The sequence below is a fragment of the Sinohyriopsis cumingii genome, chromosome 13 (assembly GCF_028554795.1).
Source record: "Sinohyriopsis cumingii isolate HCF-2022 chromosome 13, ASM2855479v2, whole genome shotgun sequence".
Taxonomy (NCBI): Eukaryota; Metazoa; Mollusca; class Bivalvia; order Unionida; family Unionidae; genus Sinohyriopsis; species Sinohyriopsis cumingii.
The window spans coordinates 37,574,263-37,586,649 of record NC_142973.1 but is presented as its reverse complement, the minus strand read 5'-3'; the positions used below and the strand labels follow the sequence as shown (position 1 = coordinate 37,586,649).

General features: G+C 39.1%; 1 protein-coding gene across 8 annotated transcripts in view; it reads right to left on the bottom strand.

Annotated features, from left to right (window-relative positions):
- The window catches only part of LOC149785224 (heat shock 70 kDa protein 12A-like), a 48,466-nt gene extending 39,274 nt beyond the window's left edge, over nucleotides 1-9,192 (bottom strand). Inside the window, exons 1-3 of one of the 8 annotated variants that reach the window (XM_089979055.1) lie at nucleotides 8,899-9,192; nucleotides 1,392-1,558; nucleotides 720-872 (exon numbers count right to left, since the gene is read on the bottom strand). In XM_089979055.1, the coding sequence (XP_089835181.1) occupies nucleotides 720-872; nucleotides 1,392-1,535 (297 nt within the window). In that variant the 5' untranslated portion in view covers nucleotides 1,536-1,558; nucleotides 8,899-9,192. The other 7 variants (XM_089979047.1, XM_089979051.1, XM_089979050.1 and 4 more) reach the window with 7 other exon arrangements.
- Between the last annotated feature and the right edge of the window lie 3,195 nt (nucleotides 9,193-12,387).

Genomic DNA, 12,387 nt, shown 5'->3' with positions numbered 1-12,387 from the left:
AATTATTCAGTTTATATGACCTCAGATTACTGATTACCATATTGTTAGTGATGATAGTCATCGAAATATTGTGATGTCAGTGAGTTTATGACGTACCAAAACTAAGGTATTGTGGCAGTTTAAAATTGACAGCATGTACATCAATTGTTCTATTATAGAATGCGACGAAAAAGACTAAGGCAGTTCCGAGTATGCTCAAAGCCCCGCAGTTTAACAAAATCATCGTCTCTGTCCCGGTATGGAATGATAAGGAAGTATAAAAATTATCTTGCCTCATCGCAAACGTCTCCTTTGGTATTTTTCCTTTGAACTTTTCGTTCCATAACGGATCAACTAGACCGCTCCGGTGGCCTAGTGATTAGAGCGTCCGCCTAGGATGCGGAAGGTCGCGGGTTGGATCCCCTGCCGAGTCATGCCAAAGACTTACAAAAATGGTACTAACAGCTGCCTCGCTAGGCGCGCAGCATTAAGAGGTTAGTGTTAGGACTGGTCGGCCTGGTGTCAGGATAATGTGACTGGTGGGACATCATGCCACATGTCTGCGGCATGATGCCCCAGTGCTAGACATCACTATAAAGTGTCACACTGCAGACATCGTAGCGATATGTCTGAAAAATTATTAAAGCTACGTTAAAACTCTAAATCACACACACACACACACACGGATCAACTAGACACCAGGTAACAGTAACCAAAAATACAGAAAAATTGGACGCTACCATATTGTTATGAAGGATCAGTTTGAATCGTTTGAAGTAGAAATAGTCCTCATGCTTCCCCTCGTCCGCCAGTTCAGCGTATCTTGATTCTGCTTGGTAGCCAAAGGCTTCCAGAGTTTCTCCATCTGGCCGAATCAAAAGTGTGGTTGGGGCCTTTAATTAAACAAACAATCGATTTATTCACATTCATGTAGTACCAGTATTTAACTGTTAAGCAATAGTAACAATAAACAATTACAGAAATCTGTCAAACATTGGCCTCATTGTATTTAAATTTCAATATGGAAACGTCAAGCGCTAAAGTTTTAGGAAGATCTGTGTGTGTCTGCGTGTTCTGTTCAGTATTTAATAGATTTTGTTACAAAATTTCATTCGTTATCATTTCCAGCACTCTTACTGGCCAGGCCCTTTTGAATTTCTTTAGTTCACACCTGCATGAACCGAAAAATTTAATTTGCCTCTCCCACTTGTATTGCTTCATGCAGTAATTCATGCGTAAAATAAATATTAAGTTAGTGTTTGTTTACATAGACCACGATTACAATTTATTGGAAATGATCCCCTGTTACAATTTATTGGAAATGATCCCCTGCGTATAGAGTAACATAACTGTGTGTACGATACAAATAAAAATAAGAGCATCACGATTTTTAAAAGTGAGTAGATTTCTACCTTAAGAGACACGTGGTTTCCTGTGTTCCACTGCATAGTGAAGATCCTTTTGGGGTCCGTTTTATATTCATGTCTGAAAGAACAGGCCCAACCGGAGTAGGTTGTGCCCAAATCGATAGCTGCCACCAAAACGTAATCACTCATTGTGTCAAATATTTTTCAAGCTTCTATAAGAAATAAATGAACAAATTTTGAAAGGAAACGTCATAGCTACACGACTCTAAAGAATATAAATATATGTCAGTTGATTTGTGACTGGGGATGAAAGAAACAAGGAATAAAGGTATCTAGCAGGAATCATAGTTTGTTAGATTTTATTCGACTGATTTTCACTAAAACACTGACACATATTATGTCATTCATACCAAAGAACATGTATATTTTCCTCACAGGAAAAAACTATATATTAACTGGTACGTAATGTCAAACAAAGGAAATTAATAATAATAATAATAATAATGAGGACTTTGTATAGCGCCCAATCTTTAGAAGCTCTAAGCGCTTTACAACATTAGAAAACACCTATAAGATAAAAAAAAAAAAACTTATATAATGATATAATTACAGAAACCAAACACCGTGAAATTAGAAAACATAAAATACATGCTGAGAATATGTAAGGTAGGAAACATTATTAGGTCTTTAAGTTTGTTCTTGCAGTCGAAATAAGTGAGTTTTGAGAGCACTCTAGAATGGGATCACTCTGTCTTTGTGTCTAAGTTCAGTGGGCAATTCATTCCACGTTGATGGGCCCTGGTATGCAAAAGAACACTGTCCCATATGATTTGACCTTAAATTTTACAACCTCCCTGCTTATTATAAAAATTTTCTGATTGAAGTTCTGACATATTCGTGTATTCTAGAGATGTAAAAGGCATTGTAATAATAATAATAATAATAACAAAATTGAAAAAAATAAATAAATAAAATAAAATAAAATAAAACCAAAACAAATATGTTACAAAAAATTTCTGCCATCACAAATTCAATCATTATAATTTGTGTCTGACGTCATGAACCAACACAGGTCAAAGACGGATCATATTTAAAGATAAATCAAAATATTGTTTTCGCACATGCGCAGCATAAAATAACGTCTGCTTCGTAAGTCACGGCGTCTGATGGATTATAGTGTCGTCCGCTTTGGCTAGTGAGGTGCAAAGTTCGTGTCTTTTAATTACAGAAAATCAGAAGTATAAGGAACGTAATAATATCCCCCCAAATTTCGAAGCTGACAAATGTTTATTCGGCATTTATTTTGCAGTTTCTGCCAGTGGAACGTTCTTCCTTATGTACCTTCCCGTAGAGAGTTCCCTATTTCTTTATTACAAAACCAAAAAAACTTCCGTTTTGTAGAAAGTTTCGAATTTGTCCTCTCGAATACTAAAGCAAACAGTTATATTAGGTATTAGTAAAAACAGTTAATCAGAGTATTAGTAAGTAGTTGATCAGGGCATTAGTAAGCAGTCATATCAGAGTATTAGCAAACTGTTAATTAGAGTATTAGCAAGCAGTTACTTCAGAGTATTGGTAAACACTACATCAAACTATTGGTAAACATTTACATCAGAACATTAGCAACAGTTACACCAGATTATTGGTAAACAGTTATATCAGAGTATTAGCAAACAGTTACATCATAGTATTAGCAAACAGTTCCATCAGAGTATTAGCAACAGTTACATCAGAGTATTAGTAAACAATTACATCAGACTATTAGCAAACAGTTGCATCAGAGTACTGGTAAACAATTACATTTAGCAAGCAATAACATCAGAGTATTAGCATGAAAACGTTTTGCAGCTTGCTGTTTAGACCAGCCCCTCTAGCGACACATACATCGTACGGAATCGACCCAGCTAATAACTTCAATCCATCAAAAGTAGATAAGCAGAATTTAGTTGGATCGTCCGAAAATAAAATCCCTCCAATCCAGACCAACTGAGAGCGCTGTTCGAAAGTGCAATAGTCATTCGCAGTATGACTCTAAATTACAATTTTAAGCAGACTAAAATGAAATTCCTTAGTAGTATTATAATGGATTTTTTGGATTTTTATTACTTTTCCTGGGCACAGTCTCAATCTCCCATGGCTTTTTTTTTTAAAGCAAGCAAGCCACATACTATGTGTAACTCGTAAACTATTATCATTAATAATCAATGAAAATGAAGTGGCTCATGCAAGCAGCTAGAGTCCTACAGTGACACAGAGCAGTAACTGGCACAATAAAAAAAAAAAACGCAACTGTCGCTCACTCACGTCCTCGAACGCAATCCACTTCCCATTGCTAGATTTACCATTACTGAATCGGACAGGCATTGTTGAGTGGCTTCAATAATTATTGTACCACCGCAGCCGTCATTGTTTCTGTCGATGGTAGTGTAACCGCTTTTGACGGTGATCGAGTCACTAATCGCCGTAATCAATCTCACAGCGATTGAGCCGCTTGCAATCCTAGATTCTTTGACCGGTCCGCGCCAACACTTTCGAAGCTATCAGCGGCTCGCATTAGAACTTGTGTAGCGATTGGTTCAGCGCGCGATGACAGTACCATAAGCACCTTTGGTGCGCCCGCGAACAAACAATCAACAACGTCACCGAGGCCAGTTCCATAATATGTTGCGTAGACGGGGTTTCTCGCGTTAATAACGCGCAAGGGTTATACACGTCCACGTACAGCTGTCAGTATTATATTTAAATATCAGGTCTGGTTGATCTCTAATGAACAACTGCATCGTCACTGTTCCACCTCGAAGATCTTCAACGTGCCCGTCTTGATCTAAAGGGTAAACGAATATGTATCAACCAATTATTATGACATGGAAGATACATAAGTGATGCGGTTTTAACTGATACAGACTCAGCTGGTTCCACGGTTGTAAAAACCAAACTGTTTATAACCTTGAACTGACACGCTTTTTGTTTCAGACCTGCTTCCACAGCTACCACTGATAGCGACAGCGTCATAGGTTAAACTGATCTGCATCGTTGAGGTAATTATATGTTAGCGCGATATGATATGCTGTCCCCCTTGATTCTGAACGCAAAAACTGTTCATTTTCGGGAAGATCTTTGGGACATCCACGAAATGTTCTCAAAGACTACTATCCAATTCTAACCAAATATTACGGAGATTATATTGCTGAGCGTGGGCTTATGTTCCCGTAAAGGAAATTTAGAGTCTTTACCGGTTAACGCCGAAAGCCTTCGTCGGACCTCATCATTGATTGAGGTAATATTGTACACACTTATAGGAAGTTTTACCATATCCTAAGATGTTCTACAATCTTGCAAAAATACAGATGTGTTATTTTCGGGCAGACCACCAAACGGTTGTGACCGGACGTTACGCCAACTGTAATTTACTCTCAGCGACGCATTTGCGATATCAAGTGTGTGTGTGATTCCACAGCGATAACAGGTGCAGAAAAGGCAACACTGAATTCTTGTTTTGTTGATGACATTGTGATCATCGAATTACAGCTCTGTGTTGTATTTACAACAACCTGTTGCATGGCAACAGAGATTTCACATAAAACATGAAGTGTTTCCCCACGAAGTGTCTCTTCAGAACCCATTCGTCTAACACACTGATAAGCATTGTACGAATGAAGTTTGTCGTATACATCACTGATATCTTCAACAAGTTCATGCATCAATGCATAATACGTTTTTCTGTCCATGATGTATCGGTGAACAGTCGCTGATAAATCGATGTGGTTTCATTAATGACTTCGGGTGCGTTGTTTCCCGCACGAACTGTTCCCATAAGAGTTTCCAATCGATCCTTCAGGTCGTCGTGGTCACACAGTCCACCAAGGCCCTCTCCTTGTTTTGGTTGATGCCAGTCCCATGTCATTTTTTCTACCTCTTTGAGAAAAGTTAGTTCAGGTGTGGGTGCAAGAGTAGTTGGACGTGCTTTACGTCTTTGTCGCATTTGCTGTTTCTGTAGCACCTAGTCCGTTCTTCTTCATCCGATGAGGGTGCAGAAGTTCTTTCTTTGTATTTTTGTTTTCCATCGTCTGGTGATGCTACAGAAGATAGCAGAAATGGAGTCGGTATATGTCTTGGTGGTCGTTGTCGTTTTTTAGATCATTCCTAATATATATATATATATATATATATATATATATATATATATATATATATATATATATATATATATATATATATATATATATATATATGTATATATATATATATATATATATATATATATATATATATATATATATATATATATATGTAGTCGTTCTCAATCAGCTTATATATATATATATATATATATATATATATATATATATATATATATATATATATATATGCAGTCGTTCTCAATCAGCTTCTAAATGTGGTAGATAAATTCAAATTATACTACTGTTTGGGATTGTGGTTTTTTCCAGGTTTAGTAAGACCGTCGCCCTTTTTCGGTGTTGTTAGACTATTTGGGGTTTTGCTGGTAGATGCGCGCTTAACTCTTCACTTTGGGTAGATGTGCTGCACGTCTTAGAGATTTTTCTTTCTGTTGTTGTCTTAGAAATTGTTCTTCTTGTTGTTCTGCGTATGCTTGATCCGTGTAGATATTTCCGCTAACAACTACGCGCACTACACCAGTATACCTGTATGATAAAACAGTTTGTATCATACTGTTAGTATTATCAAGCACTCCATTGTAGAATCCATGAATAACACTTTATATTCTGACTGGTGTGTATTTGTATTACTGTATAAAGTATTCATGTATACTTTGATTTCTGTCATATGAATCCAGAATAAATGTTTGTACAGATGATAATTATGTGGGTGTGTCTGCTACGCACGGATGCCTACACAACCGACACTGTATCATCCCTTGTTGGTGATGTGACAAGGTCATGATGGCATTTGATTTAGTGCTTACAGGCAAGGCGATGGGTGCGGTTGTGTATGTCAGGAATGTAATTGTTGTGTGATTTGTTATTTATTGCTGATTGACAGCATTTAATTGGGGTATACCCAGAAACATTCGAATTCTATTGGCCAATCAGCAATCTTCTCGCTTATATTACCTTCGACTAACTCTCGAGAATGCAGGTTTTACTAAAATGGGTTACTGAATATAAATGTTGGTGACAACTGAGATGATGGAATTTCTTTTTTTAAATGCAAGTTACCAACATTTCTCTTGTGAAAAGTAAATACAGACATAGAAATAGCTGATGGCATCTTTGCTTTCGCATCGAAATGCATTAATAAAATGCATAGTTACCGAAACGCTTGACGCCGAGTTACAGAAATGCTTGACGCCGAGTTGCTGATTGGTCTCAGTCATCTTCGCTAGCCAAGGTTCCGATCTGACAACCCTATTTACACCCTGTCGGGTCGAACAGATATATACTGGTTGGAGTTTATTAGTTGCCTCCCTTAGTACGTAATGCCAACTACGCAATAGCGTGGCGCATTGTACATCGGCCGAAAATGGTAGCGGCAATTGACCTAACATGTTTATATTGAAGTTTAACATCGAAAGCGTGACTATGTATCAGAGGGAAGCCATTACATGTGTATTTGAGTGAAATGTATTTGTGCAAACACGGACCGGCACTGGAAATTGCTTATTTATCAGTCCTTTCAAGCTGTGTTCTCCCCTAGTTTCGATCATGAAGGAACAGTGTTCAGATTTAAACAACTTAATTTGACTGAATGTGGTGGCTTGCCGCCGCATCCAATGAAATTCACAGACCCGAACCACAGAAATATCTGCTCGATACGCCAAGGTGTAGACAGGGTTATCACATCGGAACCTTGGCTAGCGAAGATGAGTGTCTGTAAATCTAAATTACGTTAAGAACAATGTTTTGCGCGCAACTGCGATTTCTCTTGTTACAAAACTTGTTTCTTATTACACGTATTTGTCTAAGGACCCATGTGTTAAAACATAATATGTTTATTATTTTTAACAGATATTGTTATCACGCAACCAGTGGCACTTTAGTAAAAGTGTATGTATGTCAAATGAAGAAGTGTACTCTGTTGCGCATGAAGGGGGTCAGGGATGAGTAACTGTCGCAGCTCGCTCGTCATATGGACGAGAGCTTGGAAAATATTTTTTGAGCCCCGAGTAGTACCAGTGCATTTGTATGAAATTTCGCCCCCTTCCGCGCAGTATTTCATTTTAGGCAGTGGCGTCGTTAGGGGGGTGCGGGGGGTGCGGACCGCACCGGGTGACACCATCTCAGAGGGGTGACACCAAAATGAAAAATTGCAAATTTTACGGAGCACACACTGCTCGGTCTAGTCGGATTTCATAAACGGATAACCGATCATAGTTAAATACATGACTAGCAGGCACAGCAGTGGCGTCGCTAGGGGGATGCGGGGGGTGCGGACTGCACCGGGTGATACCATCAGAGGGGGTGACACCAAAATGACACTACTAAGGATTTTGTATGGTCTGTTACGGAAGGAGGACCATGGGGGTGACACCATGAGCTACCGCACTGGGTGACACCAACCCGAGTGACGCCACTGATTTTAGGGCCGCCTCCCCACCCACACACCCTCAAAGTTGCGGTGATTGCTTGGGCGGTTGCTATGCTACTGAGTAGTATCACAGGAGTCTGGTGTTTTATCAATAAAGTACGATGAAATCTCTGACAATACGAAATCACCTTATCGGTACTATAAACTAACATAAGGAGTGCAAGCGTGACCCCAGCCTCCGCTCGATTCGACTTTTGTCACGCGTCTTTTATTGCTTCAGAATCACCAAAAGACTGAAAAGCTACACATATCCATTCAAAATACAGCAGCGTACCAACGCATCACTCTCGGACGACCATCGTATGAATCTAATCCGGCGAATTATCCTTTATTTTCTCCATTACGGTCACAGAGTCTTTCTAACTGAGACCATCAGGCGGAAGAAGCATATTTCACCATATTCTACCCTGCAGTAAATAAGCTTTAGGGTCTAATACTCCTACCGATCACGGAGCAGAGTCTGTGTCATCTTAAAATACTTCCGAATCGAGCATCCGTCTCGCCTCTAATATTGGAAGCGTGATGACATCATCAACCATCATTTCCACTATCCTAACTTTAACTAGAAATTTCTCTTCAGGAAATTTATATAAAATTATCATATGATACAATCTGAAATAAAAGTAAAGTTAAACATTTTATTTTGTAAAATTATTTTTGCAGTGTTATTCAACCCGTGACAGAATCGACTACTTCCGCCTGATGGAGTATCAATAAGGTGATTTCGTGTTACTTTATTAATAAAACGTCAGATTCCTGTGGTAGTATTAGTAGTTGTTGTTATATACAATAGGTCATCATGCAATATTTACCTCATCTTTACTGTATACAGCATTCTCTGATGTCGCTTTGAATAACAGCCATAGTGATTTACGTGTGTGTTTGAAATTGAACTACCAAGTACCAATTCGTGCACGCACGCATCCCTTTTCCGGTCTTCTCAATGGTATGTTCATTTCACCAGAAAACATATCGTTTTACTTACCCGAGAAGCACGATTTTCAACTTTTCACAAACACTGGGCCGTAAATCTCTCTTTAATAGTAACTGAAGAAAGAAAACTTATCGGTTAAAGTTTACCTTACACGTGGCGTTTATCTGTTACCGTATGTACTTGCATATAAATACGATCCAATTGCAAACTGCATAGATGCAACGGTTGATTTGGTTATTTGAAGTTTATGACTAATCAGTTGAACAAACAACACTGATCGTGATCTGTCGGTGTATCATGCGACAGCAGACCATATAATGTTGTTTGCAGTTGGAACAGACTGATAAGCGAGTATATAAGGAAGTTTGCTAACCACATATCGCACGTTCCAAGAAGAAAACAGATACCCTTACTTTCGTTTTGACACCGATTGGACGAGGATGCGTTCTGTCCCAACAGAAAACTTCCTCCTAGTGATAACGTGAAGACGTATAAGGAATGTCTGCCGAAGATGATGTTATTGAATAGGGTGCATAGTTTATATAAGATCAATTTCGGTTGTAATTTTTAGCCCCAGCTTTAAATCGCATATACTTCAGTCATTTGTTCAGGGAATTTTTGATTTTTTTTTAAATAATTTTATTTTACTTTATGGGGGTTTCGTTTGTAGTTTTTTTTTTTTTGGGAGGGGTGCTGTTATAATGTATCGTTTTTAAGTTCATTCCAAATTTTACTGGAGGCCTAATGCCAGCGCACCTTTATAATACTATGTGGGTTTTTTTTCTTCAGAAACAGTCGGACTAAAAATATTTTTCCAAATTGGCATATGTTTTTGTTGTTGCCATCGCACTAACCTTATATTACCTGCACATACGCGTTAGAAAGTTGAAAACTACTAATGACACGGTCAACATTTATTGGAACAAATACCTGATTTGATACATCAATTCCAATCCCAACTACAAATAAGAATGCCACAATCTGCGTGACGAAAGACATTAAGGCATCAACAAGAGAGCAGCCCGTGCATAAATATAGGACTGTCAGACGAATTTGTTTTCAGCCTAATAATCAGACGTTTTTCACCGGCTAACAACGTCCCCCACCCACCCCAGCTAACAGTTGTTCGGAGAAGCCGCACAACTGTCTCCCTTCCCAATATAACCAGAGAGGTGCTGCTGAAAACTTGAATATCAAATAAATTAAAATGTTTATGCGAATGATGTTAAGATCTACGCGTATCTTTCACATGTAGGACCAAACACTATTAGCAACAGAGGGAATCTAGTGCTTAGAGTGTGTGGTTACATAAGTGGAGATTCGGGATATTTATTATGTTCGAATGATTCAGTTGAGGAATATAATTGGCTATGCTCCAAGCAGACATTGTAGTATCATCTTAACGATGAAGTTTGCAGACAACGGGCGTCTGAAACAAAATGACTGAAAACGTTGCTTAATACTTTTCTTTTACATATCGTACAAACTTTAATTCATTATGATACATACAAACGATGCAATTAAGTTGAAATCGGATGTCCTTATTTCGGTAATAACGAGTCCGCATATTTTCAGGTTAATGCAAGTCAATTTAATGTAGGGGTCATCTTTAAAAAAAAAAAAAACAATTAAAAAAACATAATATCTACCTGTGTGTTCTGGTTAAAAGAGCAAAATGACTTTACTGGACAGCTACACCTGACTCCCTTTATAAGGTTCAGGTGGCCTAGCAGATATGCTTAACTTCATGGCTGTGAAGGTAGATGGCAAGAGCTGCGTGAACAGCGTAGGGAATCAGCTCAGGGTGCAGTAGTACCTGATGGCCATCCGCTACATTCGGACTCGTCTCCAGGTAAATCATGGCATCATCCTCCAACCGGATACCTTCACGTCCTGTGGCGATAGGCGAGCGGCAAAGCGGCGGGTGTGGATACACTGGGAGCTGTAGCTGCTGACCAAAACACAGGAGGCTCGGGGCACAAGGTTGCTTGTCAATGGACCGAAGCACCAGTGGAACTCGGAAGCCACCTGGACGACTGAGCAGTCATAGATAGGGAACACTGCTCACCTTTGTAGCAAGAGAAGAAAGGGGCTAGAAAAGGTGCCTTAAGCATTACTTGCTTTACTTCAAGCCTGATCAGCATACCACGGCTGACAAGAATGCCGTCTTATCGAAAACCTAACAAGACAGCTGTAACGCGACTCTCCATCCGTGTCTGGAACATATGCAAACTAATGGATAGTAAATCAGCAGATAAACTAGAGAAATGAACAGTTCTAGTTGGGAGAGAACTGGGCAGATTCTATATTCAGATAGCAACCCTGGCTGAAACTCGCCTAGCTGAGGATTGGCAATTAAGCGAAGAATAAGCCGGCTACACCTTCTTCTGGGCAGCCGAAGTAAATAACCTACTGTTGGATCTGCCATCAAATCACAGCTAGTCGTCAAGCTAGCAAATTTCCCAAATAGCGTGAATGAAAGATTAATGCATGAGACTCCACTGTCTGGAAAAAGACATGCAACTATCATCGGTTCTTACGTACCCACCATGATATGAGATCAAGAACAAATTTTATGAAAACCTGGAATCTCTTATCGCAAATGTACCTAAAGCAGACAAGCTCATCAGTGCTAAAGCTAGCACAGGCCAGCATACATGGTCCGGTATTAATGGGAAAAATTCTTTCTATTTTGAGAAGATCTAGCACCAATATAATCTTCGCCTGCTAAACCACAACAAGGTTTCGTTGATGCACCCACGCTCCAAGCCCTGGAATTTTATTTACTACGTCAGCGTCAGGAGAAGAGACAGGCAGGATGTCCGAATAACGAAGGCCATGAGAAGGTCAGAATGCTGGACAGATTCAGACTAGCAGACGACTACAAAGCAACAAGAAATTTGCCATAAAAACGCGATGTCTTCAGATTGAACAGGGGAATGTGAAACATGCAAATATCGAGAAAGAAAATTGTGCAGCCAACTCGAAATAATTGATGAGAATTCCGAGAATGTAGGGGAAAATTTGACATTTTTCAGAGACTGTGTACTCGGCTGCATCTAAAACCCTTTGTCCCAACACACGTAAACATCAGATTGGTTCGATGAGAACGATGCTGCCATACAGAGAATTGTGAATGAAAAATCAGCTACATCATCTAAGAAGGCACCTTATTATGTAAGAAGGCAGCCTTGAATAATATCAAATGACTGTCTAATGCAAAGTCAGCTGTAATACTCAAGACTGAGAGTAGTAAGGCAGACGAGATTCAGTCCTATGCAGACAGGAATGATATAAAGAACTTCTGTGATGCTTTGATGACAATCTACAGGCCATAGTCATCACGAATATTTCCAATACTGAGTGATGCGAACACCACACTGCTTAATGACAAAAAAATATATGCTATAAAGATGGGCAGAACATTTTTACAATCATCCATCAGCGAGGAGTAAAATGACCGATTGCCCCAAGTGGAAATCAACACATCATCTGCTGATCTGCCAGAGCTGACTGAAAGAGAAAGCAATAAACCTGCTG